Source organism: Narcine bancroftii, chromosome 1 (assembly GCF_036971445.1).
Source record: "Narcine bancroftii isolate sNarBan1 chromosome 1, sNarBan1.hap1, whole genome shotgun sequence".
NCBI lineage: Eukaryota > Metazoa > Chordata > Chondrichthyes > Torpediniformes > Narcinidae > Narcine > Narcine bancroftii.
Genome location: NC_091469.1, coordinates 106770001 through 106792159, shown reverse-complemented (window position 1 = coordinate 106792159; position 22159 = coordinate 106770001). Strand labels below are relative to the sequence as shown.

Here is a 22159-nt window from a genome sequence, read left to right as displayed (position 1 = left end):
CAAGCTGAGCCATGTTTAATTGTCCATCACTAACTGCCCTGCGATGGTGGAAACTGTCTTCTTGAACCTCTGCAGTCCTTGGGGGTGTGTGAGTACCCACAATGCTCAGGGAGGAAGCTCCAAGGTTTTGATCTAGCGACAGTGAAGAAAGAGTGAGTATTCCCAGGTCAGGACATGTGTAGTTGGGAGGAAATTTCCAGGCAATGGTAACCCTGTGCTTTTGGTGCCCTGGTCCTGTGGGCTGGAAGAGATGATGGGTTTAGAAGGTGCTGTCCAAGGAGACTTGGGAAGTTGCTGCAGTGCATCCTGAAGATGGTGCAAACTGCTACTCCTATGTGTGGTGGTGGAGTGAGGGAATGGATTGAGATGGGGAGGGGGAAACGATTGAGGGGGCTGGAGTGTCCTGGATGCATCAGTTTCTCGTGTTGTTGAAGCACAGCCCATGCAAAGGGAGAGGGGACTGTCACGCCCCTAATGAGCAGTGTTGACAGTGGGCAGGTTGTAGGGAGCCGGGGGTGGGGGGGGGGGGTTGTTACTCAGTAGAGGATTCCCAGTCTCCGACCTGCTCTTGTCTCCCCTCTGTGTACACGGTGAGTCCAGTTCAGGTTCTTCTCATTTGTGACCTCCAGATATTGACGGTGAGCACTCCATGAGGGTGATGCCATTGAATGTCAGGAGGGGAGGGGGGAGAGCTGGATCTTCTTTCGTTGGATCTCGACATATCAATGTCTGTGGCCATTCACCTTATCAGTTCTCCTCTTGATTTTATGTAGCTCTATCAGGTCACCCCTCAGTCTCCTATGTTTCAGAGAGAAAAAAAAACTAGGCCTATCTAGTCTCTGAAGGGCCAATTAATGAAGTAGAAAAAGACGATGTGGTCAAACAATAATCATGATGACTGGCCATTGACTACAGCCAGACAATCAACCATTACACTAACCTGGATGCCTACCCCCTGCCATGCATCAATGAAATGATTAATCAGATAGTGCAATACAAAGTGTACTCCACTATCGACCTCAAAGGAGCTTATCACCAAATCCCCATTAAGAAAAGGGAATGGCCCTATACGGCTTTTGAGGCTGATGGGGGTTATACCAGTTTAAAAGGGTACCTTTTGAGGTCACTAATGGTGTGTCTGTGTTTCAGAGGGAAATGGATAAGATTGTTAGGATGTATGAGTTACAGGGTATGTTTCCCTATCAGGATAACATCACTATCTGTGGGAAAACACAGGCTGAGCACGACAACAACTTAAAGAAATTTTTAGCAACAGCTAAAGAACTCAACCTTACATTTAACGAGGGCAAATGTGTGTTCAATGCGACAGAGCTACCCATTCTGGGCTACATTATCCGCAAGGGCGAAATCTGCCCCGACCCGGAAAGAATGGCCCCACTTAAGAAGTTACCACCCCCAGACTCAGCAAAATCCCTTAAAAGGTGTATGGGATTCTTTTCCTACGACTGCAAATGGGTTCAGGACTACGCCACGAAGGCATGCCCTCTGTTTGACATTAAATCTTTTCTTCTCTCTCCAATGGCCTTGAAGGCTTTCAAGAGAATTAAAGCTGATATTGCCAAAGCTGCACTCTCGACCATTGATGAGGATGTCCCATTCCAAGTGGAAACTGATGCTTCAGATTGTGCCTTGGCAGGAACCCTTAATCAAAAGGGCGGACCTGTGGTGTTCTTCTCCCGCACGTTACGTGGACCTGAACTTAAACATCCTGCCATTGAAAAAGAAGCCCAGGCTATTATTGAAGCTGTTCGCTAATGGAGACACTTTATAGCCGGCAGAAAATGTACTCTTGTCACTGATCAGAAATGTGTAGCCTACATGTTCAGTACTAAACACAAAAGTAAAATCAAGAATGATAAGATGGCACGCTGGCGAATAGAACTCTCAACATAATTATGAGATCCAGTACAGGTTAAATGATCCCTCTGACGCATTGTCATGATCTGCTGCCAGTGCTCAGCTGGAGGGGCTAAAAGAGATCCATAGTAGACTGTGCCACCCAGGAGTCACGAGATTCTTCCACTACATAAGGGCTAACAACCTTCCTTACTCCCTGGAACAAGTCAGGAAACTGACTTAAAGCTGTCTTGTTTGTGCAGAAAGCAAACCGCAATACTTCAAAGCTCCAGAGGCCACTCTCATCAAGGCAACCCAACCTTTTGAAAGGATTAGCTTAGATTTTAAAGAGCTGTTACCTTCCAACAACAAAAATGTACATTTCCTTACTGTAATTGATGAATATTCCAGGTTTCCCTTTGCGATACCCTGCCCTGACGTCTCGTCAGCGTCTGTCATTAAGTCACTTGACAGAATTTTCAGCATTTTTGGTTTTCCCAATTACATTCATACCGATAGGGGCTCAGCATTCATGAGCGCTGAACTGCAGCAAGCCCTGCTATGAAAGGAGATTGCCATCAGCCATACCACGAGCTACAACCCGCAGGGCAATGGGTAGGTCGAAAGGGCTAATGCTACAGTCTGGAAGACTGCTAATCTTGCTTTAAAACTCATGGTTACCCTGTTACCCGGTGGCAGGAGGTGCTGCCTGAGGCACTACATTCTCTTCGGTCTTTATTGTGTACTGCAACAAATCGAATACCTCATGAACATATGTTTGCCTTTCCTAGGAAATCAGGAACTGTGATGGACTGGCCAGCCTGTTTATCTGAGCTTAGAATCGTGCTGCTGAAGAGCCATGCTCGGACACGTAAAACAGACCCCCTAGTCCAACTAGTTCAGCTACTGCATACTAACCCCAACTACGCTCATGTTAAATTCCCAGAGGGGAGTACAGACACGGTACCCCTAAGAGATCTGGCCTCGCCTGGTTCACCCCTTCCTTGCACCCCTACTCAGAGTGCGCCTGAGAGGTTGGACTCACCCCCCCCACCCCAGCCTGTGACCCCTAGTAAACTTTCAGATGGCCTTGCTGAGGCTCCACTGCCTCACGCTGGCGATTCTGGAGCGAGTCCAGAAGTCAGTCCTTCCCACACTACAGACCCAGGATCTGTACCAGTTCCCAAGGTTGCAAAGGAGCCACCTGTTTTGAGAAGAAGCACCAGAATTTGTAAACAACCTGATAGATTGACATATTCATAAAAAATCTCATTATATTTTGATTGCTTGGTAGATACTGGCATATTTTGACTGTTAGAGTATTCTCAATGCCAAACATAGTATCCATTGCTTGCTTCAGTCTTTCCTAGCAGCTGTCCTTTTGATTTTAACCCTTCTTCTGCCGGGGGAGACTGGTGAATGTCTGCCAAGCTGCCTGTCTCCCCTCTGTTGAGCCTTGCTGTACTAACATTGGCTGTGTATTATCTGTTAAGGACACTCCCCTTGGATATAACTGTATATGCACCTATTGTCTTTTATTATTGTACCATGAGTTTCTGCTAATAAAATTGAAGTGCCAGTTGATGATGTAGACAAAGACGATGTGGTCAAACAATAATCATGGCTTTTATTAGCAGAAACTCATGGTACAATAATGAAAGACAATAGATGCATATACAGTTATATCTAAGGGAAGTGTCCTTAACAGTAGAGATAATGCACAGCCAATGTCAGTACAGCAAGGCTCGCCAGAGAGGAGACAGGCAGCTTGGCGGACATTCACCAGTCTCTCGTTATAACTCAAGCTCTCCAGGCCTGATAATATCCTTGTGAATCTTTCTGCACCCTTTCCAGCTTAATGACATCCTTCCCATAGCTAGGTAGCCAGAACTGTGCACAATATTCCAGGCACGGTTACACCAAAGTCTCATACAATTGTAACATGACGTCCAAACACTTATACTAAGTCCCCTGTCCAATGAAGATAAATGTAGCAAACGCCTCCTTCACGAGTAAAACACAAAAATCTGCAGACACTGTGATTGAAGTAAAAACACAAAATGCTGGACGAGCTCAGCAGCTCAAGCAGTGTCCTTTAAAAATACATAACCTACATTTCGGACTTGAGCCTTTGATCAAGAAAAGGAAAAATCTCAACCGGGGGTGGGTGGGGTGGGGGGGTGGGGAAGGTTTGGTGACAAAGGCAGGAGGTGATAGGTGGAGAAGGGAGGGAGGGGACAGCAGCAATCAAGGAGAGGAGGGATGGCTGGGTGAAGGGAGGGGGGGAAGGGAGGTAGGGAGGGAGGGAGGAAGGGAGGAGAACTGGAAAGGAGAAGGGAAGGGGGTAGTGGGAAGAGGAAAGCAGGTTAGTAGAAACCAGAATAATACCATCTGGCAGGAGAGTGCCCAGATGGAAAATCAGGTGTTGTTCCTCCAATTTGTGGGTGGTCTTGGTGGGACAGAACATAAGGCCATGGACAGACATGTGAGAGTGGCACAGAACTGAAATGGTAGGCAACTGGGAGGTCTCTGGTGCGGACAGAGCAAAGGTGCCTTCTTCACTAGCCTATCAGAGATATATGATATATACACTTGTACCCCTATGTATCTCTGTTCTGCAACACTCCAGAGTTCTGCTATTTACTGTGTGATCTGCCCTGGCTTAACAATAAAATTCACCAGTTTGCTAACCAGTGTGGAAATTTCATCTCCCATTCCTTGACACAAATCCTGTTCTTGATTTACTGTGCATGCACATACCTTATTTTCAAATAAGCCCTTCTGACTCCAGCGTCAATGTGTGTTTAATTCATCTTATTTTGTGTATACACCAAGTAGATTGAGTCATAATTTATCCCGATTTGATCTGGGTAACTGAAGCATTGTTCATCAGCACACTCTTGAGGTGGTCATGCTGCAAATGGGTAGGTGTTAGATAACAGTGGTTTAACCCTGAGGACCTGAACCTTTCGAGATTACCTGGGACCTCGCCAGAAGCCTGGTTGAGGATCAGAGTGAGTGTGGAGTCTGACTGTCCTTCTCTTCTCTGCCAGGAGGAGCATACCAGCAGCAGTGCGATGCGGAGCTCAGGAAAGAAATAACCACTGTTTGGCCAAACCTTTCGCAGAAGTTTCTGGATATACTGGTGCCTCCCCAAAGAGGTGAGTACCTTCTGGCAGCCCAGACACGGTCATCTGTCAGCTCACTATGTACGTGGAAATGGTCGAATTTTAATATACCATTAAATGGTAAAATCGGATGAGAGAACAGTTGACCCATTTTCCTATCAATTTCTTTTTCACAGTATTGAGTCTCCTGCAGCTTTTGCCTCCCAAACCAAAAGTCAATTCCAAATAATGGTTATATTTTCAGAACCTCACATCACCTCAGTAATCACATCACATCTTAAACAACCATTGCAAAAAAAAAGTTACAGAGCTCCATTATCCCCTTAAAACATTTTCTTTTGCCAATGAAATTTAGTGGTTTATTTTAAAATCCCACGACCATGGAGTCTGGGCCCAAGATAGTTGCTCCTATGATCGGCAGCAGCCACAAGGGGTTGCAGAATCTGGGGAAGCGGAGGACTGGCGCAGGGCACCGGAAAACAGGGAAAATAGCCCCTGACTGAGAAGGAGAACCAGAGGAGATGAACCACGGGACTGTGACCGTGGCTGAGGAAGATACAGGTGACTCGAGGCGAGGAGCCCATGTAGGCTGCAGGCTGCTGGCGCCTGTGGTCAAAGTACTCACAACAGACTGCTGGAGACTAGCTGACGGGGTACCTGGTATCAGAACTGAACTGCAAGAGGGTGCCGAGAGTGCTGGAGGTTTCCTGATCGGGTCAGAGGTGTGCAGCTGGAGTTCAGGTTGCTGATGGTTTGGATTGAAGTCTGTGGGGCTGTAGGAGCTGCAGGAGTGTTGAAAGTGAAGCCATGGATATTCACTGATTCTGGGGGACTCTCTTTTGCTTCTCTTTCTCTGGCTGGAAGGGGTGCTGAGCAACTAGAGCTGAGAGTGAATCTTTATCTGCCTTACAGCAGACTAAAGGAAATTTTGTGTAATATCACATTTTCTGTTTTATCACATGACAATAAAATCATCTTGAATCTAGAAAAACATGTATAGAACTGTATGCTAAAGAGAATGGACATTCCAGAGTCTTAGAATTCTGCACCATCTTTCATTTTAATAGAAATGCAGCCAAAGTATTTGCAGGTGAATGGGACAAATGTATAATCTTACTGATACGTTTAGTGAAAGTAACTGAGATTTCATTTTCATTGGTTTATTGTGTGCCTTGACTTTTTAGATGGTGCACTGGGTCCATGAGGAACAAATATACACTTAGAGCATCAAAATGTACAGCACAGGAGAGGCTCTTCAGGCCAACGTGTCAATGCCGACCATGATGTCAATCAAACTAATCCCATCTACCTGAACATGACCACATCTCTCCATCCTCTGCCTGTGTACTTGTTTACCTTAAATGCCTCTTAAAAATCACTATCACATCTCCTCCCATTCTTTCAAATTCGAATGGCCATAGTCCCAGTTGACTCAATCTCTCCTCATAGGATAATCCTCTCATTGCTGAAATCAACCTGGTAAACCTCCTCTGCACTGTATAGCCAGTATACACTTCCTCAAGTGAGATGATCAGACTGCACGCAGTATTCCAGGTGCACCCTGTTGTAGTAAAACCACCCAGCTCTTAAATTCAATCCCTCCAACACAAAGGCCAATGCCCCATTGGCTTTCTTGATTACCTGTTGCACCTGCAAACCAACGTTTTTTGATTCATGTACATTTATGCTGCATTGTCAGGTTGTACTTGTACAATCAGATGATGATAAACTTGACTTGAATTGACAAGCACTCACAAGTCCCACTGCATGACAACATGCAACAACTATTCACTATTTAAATAATAACCGATTTTTTCTTCCAAAATGGATGACTTCACATTTACCAACATTGTACTCCATCTGCCCACTTTCTTAACTTATCTATATCTCTCTGCAAACCCTCTGTATCCTTGACATAATTTGCTTTTCCACTCAATTCAATGTGATCAGCAAACTTAGATATGCTACACTCGGTTCCCCTATTCCACATCAGTTTATAAAATTATGAGAGGTTTTTCTGTGGTAGATAGTATTTTTCTCAGCATGGAAATGTCAAATGTTAGATGGCATAGGTTTAAGGTGAGAGGGGAAAGTTGAAGGGATATGTGCAACACAAGTTTTAAACATGGAGTCTAGTTAACATGGAGATGAGGAGGAATTGCTTTTCCCAGACAGCAGTGAATCTGTGGAATTCTCTGACCAAGGAACCGATCGAGGCTGCCTTATCAGCGGAATCATTGAATGGTGGAACTGGCTCGACAGACCAGACATGACGTGCCCCGCATAAGGCCATGCATTTCCAAATGCAAGACCATCCTGACCCAGTGAATCTTCTCTAATTATACCCCTTCCAATGATGTGAGGGTCATTGGCTTGTAATTTCCTTCTTTATCCCTTCTTCAACGAGGGAGCACTTTTGGCACTGGTCCAGTCCTAGGACCTCACCTATAGCTAAAAGGTTTTTGGACATGGTCCCCAGCAGTTTCTTTCCTTGCTCCCTCGTTACCCTGAGATCAATTCTATCAGGCGCTTATCCACCTTAAGAGACCTAGCACTGCCTCCTCCTTATATTGACATCCTGTTGAATACCTGTATCAACATTTCCCTTTCTGAACTCACGTCATTCATGCCATCCTTCTTGGTGATTATCAATGCAGAGTATACATGTAGGACTTAACCCACTTTGTAGCCACTTTTTTTAATCTCCCAATTCCTTGTGGGGGGGATAAATGCCTGAAGATGCTGTCTTGCGAATTAATCTCAGTTGAGTCAGAGCCTCTTTGATTTGTAAGTGCAAGGCTGCAAGAGTTGTGATAACTCCTATGTTTTTAATATCTTTCCACAGCGACAGAGTTGACCGTGGGGAAGGTCTATGCTGCGCTGATGATCTACGATTACTACAAACAGAACAAAAGTAAAAAATTGCAGCAACAGCTGCCTGCTGGGTTGTCACAGGTAATTGTAGGGCTCAGTGTGAAGTGTTCAATGATGTAAGGGCTCGGTGTGAAGTGTTCAATGATGTAAGGGCTCGGTGTGAAGTGTTCAATGATGTAAGGGCTCGGTGTGAAGTTTATACGATGTAAGGGCTCGGTGTGAAGTGTTAAATGACCGACTGTTCTTTTGTTATTGTATTGGGAATACTTCTAAACACTTGTTGCTCCATTTCAATGTAAACCGTTCCATTATTCAATATACATACCTCACTCCCTCACTCACCCTCTCTATCTTTCTGTCTCTTTTTCTCTCTGACTCTTTGTCTCTTTCTTTGTTTCTCACTTTCTCTCTCTCTCTCTCACTTTCTCTCTCTCTCTCTGTTCTCTCTCATTCTCTCTATCACACATCTCCCACCCCTAGATTTTTAAACATTTGCCAATTCTCCTACCCCTGCCATGATTAATGAGATCATGGCTTTATCTTCCTGAAGATAAACCTGAATATTTATTCCATTCCATTCGTTTCAGTGATCAACCCATCTTGTTGGTTTGATTGGCTATGATGCTATATCAAATAATATTCAGCATTTTCATCACTGCAAATATTTAATGATGTCCCATCTGAGACCTATACCAAGGACAACTGTGATTTATTCTATTATATATTCCATTACAATAATGACATTACGTTATATACATCTCTGTGTCTGTGTGTGCTTGTGTGTGTATGTATGTATGTATGTATGTGAGTGTGTGTGCATGTGTGTATGTTTGCGTGTGTGCATGCTACTCCTGCAGCTTTCATTTTTTTCACAAGGGAGGAAGGAATTGTTGGAATCATTTTATCTTTGCTCTTCAGCCTCTAGCTTTTCTAACAGATTGTATATTATGAATCTCACCAGATTTTCACCCAAGGTAATCTGTGGAAGTTGGGCAGACTGGATACATGGGAGATCCATGTGGATCTCCATTTATGGCTCATCCTACCTGGGTTTGGATGGTAGGGGGTCAGCACCAAGTCGTGCTGTGGGTCGCCCATGAACCACGCAATCCGGGTAGAATACATTCATTACGCATAGGGTAGCACAGTTGGCATAGCGGTTAGCGCAACACCTTTACAGCAGCACGATCAGGACCAAGGTTTGAATGCTGTGCTGTCTGTAAGGAGGTTGAACCTTCTCCCGTATCTATGTGGGTTTTTCCCAGGGACTCTGGTTTCTTCCCACCATTTGAAATGTACTGGGGATTTAAGTTAATTGGGTGTAAATCGGGTGGCACAGACTCGTGGACCAAAATGGCCTGTTACCATGCTGAATCTCTAAATTTAAAATAAAAAAAAACTTAGAGCATCACAGCACAGTACAGGCCCTTCAGCCCATGATGTTGTGCCAACCTATATATTCCTTCCAAAAATAAGGACTAAACCCTCCCTACACCGTAACTCCACAACAATCTAATTTTCCCTGCCCCACACACATAAACCTCTATTTTCCCTACATCCACGTTCCTGGCAAAGAGTCTTTTGAATGTTCCTGTTGTACCAGCCTCCACCACCACTCCCTGCAATGTATTCCAAGCATCCATCAATCTCTGTATAGAAAAAGGGTATTTCTAATGTCTCCCCTAAACTTCCCTCCACTCACTATAAACAGGTGTCCTTTTGCGTGTTGTGTGTAAGAACAACGAAAGAACTGATTATACTTCGAAGTTCGTGCGGCAGCCTTTTAAGGCTGCCTGGAGCGTACCCCTTGCATCCAGAACTTGCGTCATGCTGACATGAGCGCGTACGTGCACTTTCATTCTGCACCAGAAGAGAAGGACCCACGACGCCATCTTTGCTGCGGCTGCCCTCTGACCGTGTGTGACAAGTGGGGCCGGTTTGCCGCAGCAATTATGTCCACCACCACAGTCTTCTGGTATTTGCTATTATCACCCCAGGGGAAAAAAATACAGCTGTCCACCCTATTTAAGTCCCTCATCATGTTATGCACCTCTGTGAAGTCACCTTTCATCCTTTGCCGCTCCAAAGAGAAAAGTTCAAGTTTACTCAGCCTTCCATCATGTGAAGCAAGTCACCAATCCAGGCAATATCCTGATAAAAGTTCACTTCGTCAAATTTCTCAGGCCAGATACTTCCTTCCTTTGCTCTTGCACTCAGAAGTACTTTTGAGTCAATCCTTAAGAAAGCAGTGAGGGAATCCTGAGCCTTTTCCAGGTTTTCAGAAATGTTAACCACCCATACGGTATTGAGTTGTCAACTTGCCATTGTACATTTCCCACTGCAAGTGCAGCTTCATGGATCCCTAAAGTTGGCCATTATTGTACCTTAGATGAAAGGGTCAATTTTCTCCTGGAATCCCAGATGTATTGTAACAAAACAAAACACGCTTCCTTGTGATTTGACACGGAATAACAGTCCCCTCAAGCTGTGAGATCACCAGGAAAAACAGAAGACCCTTATATGACAGTGCCAGAGAGGTTTCCTCTTGTCAGAGGAAATGAAAGATGGTAATTATGCTCCTTTCTGTAGAAATAAGTTGAATTCCTTACAGTTTTTCACATTAATGTATGTGTAAATTACAATAGGACTTCTTAGCTTCAACAAGATATGTTTTCTGAGCTGCTGTCCTCAGCTATTTGGTGAAAGGGTGGCCTTTCAGATGTAGGGCCACAGGATGAACCATGGCAGAGAGTGAGCTGTCGGTGGATTGTCATCTCACTGGTAAGGAGAGATGATGCAAGATTAATGAGTGAGTGTCAGGAGGCTTGTGTGTCCTTGTGACTGGTGTTTGTCCTCAATTTACTGTGGCCGAAGTGATCCAACGTGGTGTGGGACCAACTTTGCAGTTCTTTGTTTAGAGTTGTTGTTGTATTGCCAGCCACGTCTCAATGCTTCACTTCCAACATGTGCCTCTCACTGTCTGAGCAACTTTGTTATCTCGTTCCTTCATTGTACTGCTCAGTTTCATTCTGTGTGCCATTGAATGCGGTGAACTACTACTCCATTTCCTTCTCCACACCCTTTTTGCACTCCCTCAGCCATCAATCACCAAGATGCCCCCATTGGACATATAATTTCCATGTAAACACCATACCCTGTAGAGAGGCCACCAATGAATCCCTCTCATCTGATCATATGATTGTTTTTTTGTCTATGATTTTGCCAAAACTATTTTTTGTTTGGTTTGCATCCATGAGTCCCTTTCATTCCAGAATCGCACTATATTGCATTTCACACAGACTCGAACATCGTTCTTTCAGCGTGTGGTGGGAGCACTGGCAACAACCCAGGAAGAACCCCCCTCCTACAACACATCGCACAACAATGGTGTGAATCCGTAAGTATTCAAGATTTTGACTCAATTTTTTAGAGATCAGGGCCAATTGACAAACAGAACATTCAGGAAAGCAGTGGAGGTTATCAACAGGGACTTTGATAAAAGTATCATTGAGGTTCCTTGTGGTTGGTTGATCCAGGAGATCAAGGCATTTAGGATCCACACAGACTTAATAGGTTGGATTTAGAATTGGTTTTCCCATGGAGAACATAAAATTCAGAATCAGTATTTATTGTCATGAACAAGTCACGAAGTATGTTGTCTTGCAGCACCTTCACAGTGCATTCATATAAACCACCTTTCAACAATAAATAAAAATAGAGCACGACAAGTGAGATTAAGCCAGTGTCTTTGGTTCATTGATTATTCAGGAATCTGATGGCAGTGGGGAAGAAGCTGTCCTTGTGCCATTGAGTGCTCGTCTTTAGGCTCCTCTATCTTTTTCCCAATTGTAAGAGAGGGAAGAGGGCATGGTGGGGTCCTTGAGGATAGAGGTTGCTTTCTTAAGAGTTGGCTCCACATCTTGTAGAGTTAACAACCCTCTGGAGTTTTTTCTTGTCCTGAACTTTGGCACCTCTGTACCAGACAGCCAGCCAGAAGGCTCTCCACGGTACACTTGTAGATATTTTCAAGAGTCTTCAGTGACATACTGAATCTCCTCAATCTGCTCATAAAGTATAGCTGCTGGTGAGCCTTCTTCGTGATTGTATCAACATGAAGGCTCCAGGACAGATCCTCAGAGGTGTTGATACCCAGGAATTTGAAGTTCTTGACCCTCTCCACTATTGAGGCCTTGATGAGGACTAGGTCGTGTTCTCCTGACTTCCTTTTCAAGTCCACAATCATCTTCTTGGTTTTGCTAACATTAAGTGCAAGACTGTTGGCGTGACACCACTCAACGAGTTGATCTATCTCCCTCCTGTACGCTTCCTCATTGCCATTTGTGATTCTGCCCACACCTGTGGTGTCATTGGTTAACTTGTAGATAGCATTGGAATTGTGCCTGGCCAAACAGTCATTGGTGTAAAATGAGTAAAGCAGTGGGCTAAGCACGCATCCTTGAGGTCTGCCTGTGTTTATAGTCAGTAAGAAGGAGACATTTCCCAATTCATACTGTCTGTGGTCTTCAGATTAGAAAATCAAGGATCCAGTTGCAGAGGAGAGAGCAGAGGCCCAGGGTTTGGAGCTTCTTGACCAGCACTGAGGGAATAATGGTGTTGAAGGCTGAGCTGCACTTGATGAAGAGCAGCCATATGTATGAGTTACTGTTTTCGAGACGATCCGGAGCTGAGTGGAGAGCCAGTGATATCGCCTCTGCTGTGGAGCGATTGTGACGATGGGAAAATTACAGTGGGTCCAGACCTTTGCTTAGGTACATGTTAATTCTGGTCATGGCCAATCACTCAAAGCATTTCAAGATAGTAGAGGTTAATGTTACTGGGTGATCGTCGTTGAGGCAGCTCACTCTGCTCATCTTGGGTACCGGGTTAATTGATGCCCTTTTGAAGCTGCTGAGAACCTCTGACTGCAGCAAAGAGAGGTTGAAAATGTCTGTGAACACTCCGGCTAGTTGGTTGGCATGGATTTTCAGTACCCCACCAGGTGCACCATCAGAGCTTGAGGCCTTGCGAGGATTCACCCTCTTCAATAATGATCTGACGTCGGCCTCAGAGACAGATATCACAGGGTCCTCAGCCTTTGCATGGATTCTCATAGGCACTGTTCGGTTCTCCTTCTCAAAGTGGGCATTGTGATGGAGGGGAGGGGAGATCTTCTCACTGAAGGTCGGTGTCCAGTAGGGTTCTGCAAGGATTAATGTTGGGGCCTGCCTTTCCTCGTGATACAGATAAATGATTTAGATGAAAATGCTGGTAGACCTGTTATTCCATTTGTGGAAGGCTTAAGAATTGGAGGAGTGCAGAATAAAAGCCTAGAGATGCACTCAGCTCAACAATGATTGCTAGAGAAACACCGATTAATCCCAATTCTCTGCCTATGATTGGTTAACCAATCCCCTATCCTTGCTAATATATGCTAAAGAGATAAAGTATGAGATATAAAATGTTAAGCACTAAAGGCCATAGATTTAGAGGAGAGGAAAGTTTAAAGGAGATTTACTGGTAGATGTCTGGAGCACATTGCCAGGGTAAACCGTGAAAGCAGATACAATAGTAATCTTAAAGAAGCGTTTAGATGAACACACGAACAGGCAGGGAATAGGGGGATATGGATCACGTGCAGGCAGATGGGATGAGTTAAAATTGGCATCTTAATTGGCACTGACAGGTGGGCTGAAGTGCCTGTTCCTGTGCTGTACTGTTCTATGCCCTGTATAAACTATAAAGCATTCCTAATGATAGGTTTTACACAGAACTCTGATGGATATCATTCAGGTCACTCTAATGGCTGTTAAAACATTAAAGATTTCAAAAAAATCTATTCTATACACTTTACATCTATGACTGTGTGGCTCAGTACGACAATAACACCATCTGCAAATTTGCCAACAATATCACGGTAGCGGGTTGTAGAAAGAAAAGGGAAGAGTCAGCTCACAGGATGGAGATTGAAAACTTGGCTGAATGGTGCACCAACAACAACCTTGCACTCATTGTCACCAAAACTAAGGAGCTGATTGTTGACTTCAGGAAAGGAAAGCTAAAGGTATACAATCCAGTGATCATGGGGGGATCAGAGGTGGAGAGGGTGTGCACATTTAGGTTATTGGGAGTCACTATCTCGAAGGATCTTTTCTGGACCCAACATACTAATGGCATTCTGAAGAAAGCACATCAATGCCTCTACTTCCTTAGGATTTCCCCAAGGTTTGGAATGGGTGGAGAGGGTGTGCACATTTAGGTTATTGGGAGTCACTAGCTCGAAGGATCTTTCCTGGACCCAACGTACTAATGGCATTGTGAAGAAAGCACATCAGTGCCTCTACTTCCTCAGGAGTTTCCCAAGGTTTGGAATGACAGGAGAAAGCCTGGCAAATTTCTATAGGTTGATGGTGGAAAGTGTGCTGACTGGCTCGCAGTCTGGTATGGGGACACCAATACCCCTGAGCATAAAGCCCTCCAAAATGTAATGAACATAGCTGAGGAGATCATAGGCAAAACCCTTCACATAATTGAGAACATCCACAGGGAGCGCTGCTGTTGGAGAGCAGCAGCAATCATCAAAGACCCACACCACCCAGCACATGTTCTGTTTTCGTTGTTGCCATCAGGAAAGAGGCATAGGTTCCACAAGACTCATAACACCAGGTTTAGAAAAAGCTGCTACCCCTCCACCATCAGACTCCTCAACTGCAAACTCAATCAGAGACTTATTTAAGAACTCTTACTTGTCCACTTTATTGATTTTCTTTTTAATTCTCTCTGTATTGCACAGTCAGTTTGTTTATATGCATGCATTATCTGTTTACAGTTCTTTATTTGTTTGCATATATACACTGTATACAGGTTTTGTTTGCACTATCAATTAGTGGTAATTCTACCACACCTGTAGGAAAAAGAATCTCAGGGTTGTATGTGATGTCATCTATGTACTCTGGCAATAAATCTGAATTGTGAATGTTGAAAAAAAATAGAAACATACATTGACATATTAAAAATAATAATGAACAATGCAAAAGTACACGATCCTTTATCCAGACATCTAAAATCCAGAAAGTTCCAAAATCCGGCAAGTGGGGACTGGCGGTTGGGGGAGGCGGCCGGGCGGCCGAGGGACCGCGGTTGGGGGAGATGGCTGGGGGACCAGCGGTTGGGGGATGTAGCCGGGTGGCCAACGGACTGCGGTTGGGGGAGATGGCCGGGCGACTAGAAGGGGGGTGGAGATGGATAAGGCAGCACAATTCGGGTGGACTTTCTGAAATCCGGAAAAATCCGAACCCCCAAGGGTTCCGGATTAAGGATTGTGTAACTGTATCATGGAAAAACTGAAATAATTAAAAATGTTGAATTAAACACAAATAATTTCAGAAAATCCATTTGTAAAAGAAATGAAACTGCTGACACAGGAATTTGAGCAACAGAAATGCTGGAACACTTCAATCAGTCAATGTTTCGAGTCAGGGGGCCTTCATCACTTCAACCTAAAATGTCAGCTGGGTTCTCTCTCCACCAATCCTGTTGGCCAGCATTTCTCCTTTTTGTTTAAAACAACAAATTTTCTCTTCACAAATCAAGAATATCTTTGAAGGCAATATACTTGCCAGGTAGAAGGAAACACAAGTCTGCAGATGGTGGGATTGTACTCAAAACACAGAAACTCAGCTGGTCTCGCAGCGTCCATAGGACGTAACGAGATATGACTGACATTTTGAGCTTGAGCCCTTCTTCAAGATAAGAGTAAAAAGCAGACAGGCTCCTGTATTAAAAGGATGGTGAAAAGGGGAGAATGGCAGGGGAGAATGGCAGGGGAGTACAGACCAACAGACAAAAGGAATTAATTTGATATGATAAGAAGGAAGGTGAGAATAAATTTTGGCTCTGTGAAAGAAAACAGAAGAAAAAAGGAGGAGAGACAGAACTTTAGGAAAGGAGGTAGGGTGAAGATGGTGGGGGAGGGATGGGAGGGGTGATTTAATGAAAACCAGAAAGTCAATGTTAATGCCATCCAGTTGGAGGATAGTTAATACCAACCAGTAACATTGACTTCTCTGGTCTTCATTAGAAAAGACCAACCCCCACCTCCCCCCCCCCCACCTATCTTCTTGCCCGTCTCTTTCCTCTAACTGTCTCTCTCTATCTGTCTTCCCTTTTCCCTTTGTCTCCTTCTTTCTCAGAGTTAAAATCCTCTTATCAGATCCAATTAGCACCTTTTACCTCTGTACTTCTCCCTCTCCCATTTTTCCCCTTTATTTTTCCAGCCTTTAATTCAAATGCCTGTCTCTTTTCACTGCTACCTTAAGGGTGAGCTCGGGCCCGAAACGGTAGTTATATATCTTTACCCCCTATGGACGCTACGAGACCAGGTTAGTTTTTCCAGCATATAGTGTTTTGATCCAATCAGGTAAGCCGATTCTGCGGCCCATATCTCGGACATATCTTTTTGAAAATATTTTTATTGATTTTCACAAATAAGCATACAAAATGTTTAGGAATGCATAATATTAATTACAAATTAAATAACTCACCAAACTATAAAACACATATAATGCAACCATAATTCAAAATTACAACAAAAAAGAAAAAAATTCATGTACAGCGTGAGTCTAAACCCTATCCCCAACCCAAGGTGTAAGACTAAATAAAATATGTACTTAGTTCACAAAATAAAATGGCAAATATTAAAGTTCAAAAATAATATTATGCCTAGAGGTTATGAAAGTTATTAGGGAATGGTCCCCACAGCATTTGAAACCTTATATTTGAGTTATTCATTGAGTATATTTCCTAAATTTAAACAGGACATAATGTCCCTCAACCATTGAGCATGAGTGGGTGGGGCAGCATCCCTCCCTCAAAACAATAGCGCACACCCAGCAAAGAGAGATGCAAAAGACAGAGTCTGACATTTAATTGGAGTTAAAAGAATATCATCCTCTCCAGTTATACCAAAAAGAGCGACCAAAGGATTAAACTCTAAATTTACATTAAGAATTAAAGATAAAGGTTAAAGATAAAGATCTCGGACGTATCTCAAAGCTGGGGCTGTGCTCTTCAGATAATCTACTTGTTGATTAGTTCATGCAGTGCAGAAATTCTAACCTGAAAATGTAACATTTTATTTTCTCCTTTCATATTCATTGCTATATATTTTATAATTCGCTGGTCATGGTATCAGAGTTGCTGTCAGTTCAGTTGCTGCTATTCTGCAATTGGTTCCCTCAAAATGTGCAGAAGAACATGAAATGAGCAGACTTCTCAAGTCTTCTCCATGTGGCTCCATCAAAGATTAATGCCAATTTTAAAATGGAATTAACCATTTCTGTTTTTCTATGCTGGAGCAGCTTTGTGTTGTGAGACATTCCGGTACCTAACCTAACAGAACTTCTCCTTGAATCTCCTCTGTGAAGTGGTGTTAAATGAAGCACTGTAGAAATAGTGGAGCACTTTGCTAGTGTCAAAGGATTAATTCATGAATTTTGTAATCCCAAACATGTTGAGGATTTATCATAAGATGAAAACTGTTGCTGAGCACTAGGTAAACTCTACGACCTTCACCGACACTGAAAGGTAACACTTCAAGCCATATTAGCTTCAGTCTTAGAAGTGAAAATGCGCAATCCACTTCCAATTGTTCAGAAGTCCTAATAGTTTGGCATCTGGCTCACTGGATAGAGATTCCCATACTCCCTCCATTTCTCCAATCCCCAGTTCACACACACATTCTATCTCTACAGGGCCCCATTCCCACACCCTCCATCTCTCTGGAGTCCAGTTCCCACACACTCTCCACTTCTCCAAGGTCCAGTTCCCTCACTCGCTCCATCTCTGCAACATCCTGTACCTACGCACCTTCTATCTTTCCCATGCCCTGTTTCCATCATCTCTCTATCTCTCCGGGATGCTGATCTCACATTCCCCCATCTCTCCCAGACCCTGTTCCAATCTCCCCCCCTCATCTCTCAGGGACCCTCTTCCCACACTCCCTCATCTCTCAGGGACCCTGTTCCCACACTCCCTCATCTCTCTGGGACCCTGTTCCCACACTCCCTCTATCTCTCCGAGAACTTGATATAGTAAAATATGGGAACAGGAAAGGTATGACCGCACTCAAGGGGTTGTATTATAAACTACACAATAGTCAATGGGAATTGGAAGAGCAAATCTGTAGAGAGATAGTAAACAGCAGCAGGAAACATAAGGTTGAGATAGTAGGAGATGTTAACTTTCCATATATTGTCTGGACTCCCATACTATAAAAGGGCTGGATGGCTTGAAGTTTGTCAAATCTGTTCAAGAAAGTTTTCCAAATCAATACATAGAGATGCCAACTAGAGAGAATGCAATACTGGATTTCCTTTTAGGAAACAAGACAGGATAGGTGACAGACATATGTGATGGGGAATATTTTGGGTCCAGTGATCACAATGCAATTAGTTTCAAATTAATTACAGAGAAGGATAGGTCTGGGCCTGAGGTTGACATTCTAAATTGGAGAAAGGCCAGTTTTGAGGAAATGATAAAGGATCGAGAATGCTGGATTTGGGAGAAGTTATTTTCAGGCAAGGATGTGTGAAGTAAGTGGAAAACTTACAAAGGTAAAATTTTGAGAGTACAGAGTATTTATTTTCCTGTCAGGATTAAAGGCAAGGTTAGCAGATATGGGGAACCTTGGTTTTCGAGGTTCAGAAGATGAGCGAGATGTATTGCAGGTATAGACAATACAGAACAAATTAAATGCTTAAGGAGTACAAAAAATGCAAGAAATCAGGGAGTCAAACAAAGACGAGGTTGCTTGACACGCAAATTCTAAGGTTTCTAGAGGTATATTAAAAGTAAAAGGATCATAAAGGACAAAAATTGTCACTTTTAAGATCAGAGTGGTCAGCTATGAGGGAGATCTTAAATGTTTTATTTGCATCAGCGTTTATTAAGGAAACTGGCACAGAGTTGTGGGAAGTAGGGGAAACAAGCAGTGATGTATTGGAACCTATACAGATTAAAGAGGAGGAGATGCTTGCTGTCTTAAAGCAAATAAGGGTGAATAAATCCCCAGTATCCGACAAGATATTCCCTCGGATCTCGAGGGAGGCTAGTAGAGAAATTGCCCTGGCAGAAATATTTAACATGGGCGTGGTGCCAGAGGATTGGAGGATAGATCACATTTAAAAAAAGGCTCCAAAAGTAACTCAGGAAATTATAGGCCAGTGAGTCCGACATCAGTAGTAGGTAAATTATTGCAAGGTGTTACAAGAGGTCAGATATACAAGTATATGGATATCCAGGGACTGATTTGGGATAGTCAGCATGGCTATATGCATAGTAGGTCATGCTTAATCTATCATAGAGTTTTTTGAGGAAGTTAACTGGAAAGTTGATGAAGGAAAAACTGTGGATGTTGTCTACATGGACTTTAGTAAAGCCTTTGACAAGGTCCCACATGGGAGATTCGTCAGGAAGGTTCAGATGGTTGGTATTCATGGTGAGATAGTAAACTGGATTTGACGTTGGCTAGATGGGAGAAGCCGAAGAGTAGTGGTGGATGATTGCTTCTCAGACTGGAGCCCTGTGACTTGTGGTGCACCTTAGCAACCATTGTTGTTTGTCATCTATAACAATGAACTGGATGATAATGTGGTAAATTGGATCAGCAAGTTTGCAAATGATACAAAGATTAGAGGCATTGTGGACAGTGATAAATGCCTTCAAAGCTTGCAGAGGAATCTGGACCTGATGGAAAATTAGGCTGAAAAATGGTAGATGGAATTTAATGAAGACAAGTGTGAGAAGTGACATTTTCAAAGGGCAAACCAGGAAAGGACATACATGGCAAATGGTCAGCCACTGAGAAGTGCTGTAGAATGGGGGATCTGGGAATACAGATACATAATTCCCTAAAAGTGGTGTCAAAAGTATATAGGTTTGTAAAAAGAGCTTTTGGCATATTGGCCTTCATAAATTAAAGTATTACGTATGAGAGTTACTTAAGTTATGGTAAAGTTGTATCAGACATTTCTGAAGCCAAATTTCGTCACCTAACTACAGGAAAGATATCAATAAGATTGAAAGAGTGCAGGGGAGATTTACTAAGATGCTGTTCAGACTTATCAAACTGAGTTACAGGGAAAGATTAAACAGATAATGACTTTATTCCTTGGAGCATTTAAAAAATAATGGGAGATTTGGTAGAAGTATTGAAAATTATGAGGAGTATAAACAGAGTAAATGTTAGGTAGACTTTTTCCACTAAGGGTTGGTGAGATACAAACCAGAGGACATGGCTTAAGAATGAAAGAGAAAAGTTTAGGCGGAATACAAGGGGGAAATTTCTTCACACAGAAAATGGTGGAAGTTGTGAATGCAGGCTCAATTTTAACATTTAAGAAGAAATTGGACAAATACATGGATGGGTGAGGTATGGAGCGCTATGGACTAGGGGCAGGTCAAAGGGACTAGGCAGAAAAATGGATCAGCACAGACTAGAAGGGCTGAAGGTCCTGTTTCGGTGCTGTAATGTTCTATGGTTGCATGACCTCCAATAATCCGTTAAATCTCAAGCGTGCCAGTTTTATTTTTGTTGATTTGGTGATCAGCGCTTGGAGACAGTTTGTGGGTGCAGCTTCACTGTAATGCGGGCAGTACCCCACTGCAGGGTGGGGTCAGCACATCTGTGTCATAGCCAAGGTGAAGCAAGTGAATCTGAGAGGTTTGAGAGGAGGACTTTGCATATCAGACCAAGGTGTGGTCACGCCAATGGGGTTATTGTTCTTGCCCACACCAGAATCACAAGGTTATCTTGCCCACCATTGTAAATCACTGATTTCAGATCAACATCTTATGTTGAAACCGTATCACTTGGACTACACAGTTAGCATAGTGACATTACAGCGCCAGTGACTGGGTTTTGAATCTGGTGCTGTCTGAAAAGCATTTGTACATTCTCCCCATGTCTGCGTGGGTTTGATTCTCGTTTGCTCCCACCCTCCATAACGTACAGGCATTTTAGGTGAATTGGGTGCAATTGACTAGCATGAGTTTAAATGGCCAGAATGGGAATCTACTGTGTTGAAAACAAAATTTGAATTCACACATTGGTTCAATATGTTGCTCCATTTCAGAAATTCGACATTCATTGAAAAGCTTTTGCTGAGCAGATTTCCTTGCTATTAATGTTCAAGAGATGCATGTTTCATGCAAGAATTTTAATCCTTCTGTTATATCCTCGGATGTACCATCGGAGGTCTTAATAAACACTCAGAGAAGCTTGTAAGTTTACAGCACAAACTTTTACATACGTCAGTACTAGTCAGGCTACTCTCTTTCTTTGGCTTGGCTTCGCGGATGAAGATTTATGGAGGGGGTAAAAGTCCACGTCAGCTGCAGGCTCGTTTGTGGCTGACAAGTCCGATGCGGGACAGGCAGACATGGTTGCAGCGGCTGCAGGGGAAAATTGGTTGGTTGGGGTTGGGTGTTGGGTTTTTCCTCCTTTGCCTTTTGTCAGTGAGGTGGGCTCTGCGGTCTTCTTCAAAGGAGATTGCTGCCCGCCAAACTGTAAGGCGCCAAGATGCACGGTTTGAGGCGATATCAGCCCACTGGTGGTGGTCAATGTGGCAGGCACCAAGAGATTTTTTTAGGCAGTCCTTGTACCTTTTCTTTGGTGCACCTCTGTCACGGTGGCTAGTGGAGAGCTCGCCATATAACACGATCTTGGGAAGGCGATGGTCCTCCATTCTGGAGACGTGACCCACCCAGCGCAGCTGGATCTTCAGCAGCGTGGACTCGATGCTGTCGACCTCTGCCATCTCGAGTACTTCGACGTTAGGGATGAAAGCGCTCCAATGAATGTTGAGGATGGAGCGGAGACAACGCTGGTGGAAGCGTTCTAGGAGCCGTAGGTGATGCCGGTAGAGGACCCATGATTCGGAGCTGAACAGGAGTGTGGGTATGACAACGGCTCTGTATACGCTTATCTTTGTGAGGTTTTTCAGTTGGTTGTTTTTCCAGACTCTTTTGTGTAGTCTTCCAAAGGCGCTATTTGCCTTGGCGAGTCTGTTGTCTATCTCATTGTCGATCCTTGCATCTGATGAAATGGTGCAGCCGAGATAGGTAAACTGGTTGACCGTTTTGAGTTTTGTGTGCCCGATGGAGATGTGGGGGGGCTGGTAGTCATGGTGGGGAGCTGGCTGATGGAGGACCTCAGTTTTCTTCAGGCTGACTTCCAGGCCAAACATTTTGGCAGTTTCCGCAAAGCAGGACGTCAAGCGCTGAAGAGCTGGCTCTGAATGGGC

The 22159-nt window shown here is 43.7% G+C and overlaps 1 protein-coding gene across 1 annotated transcript in view; it reads left to right on the top strand.

Moving 5' to 3' along the window:
- LOC138762259 (probable voltage-dependent N-type calcium channel subunit alpha-1B) overlaps window positions 1–22159 on the top strand; it is a 927445-nt gene that overhangs the window by 855041 nt on the left and 50245 nt on the right. Inside the window, exons 41-43 of the mRNA XM_069935943.1 lie at window positions 4911–5018; window positions 7831–7940; window positions 11159–11256. Coding sequence (XP_069792044.1) covers window positions 4911–5018; window positions 7831–7940; window positions 11159–11256 — 316 coding nt within the window. The remainder of the gene's footprint in view (window positions 1–4910; window positions 5019–7830; window positions 7941–11158; window positions 11257–22159) is intronic.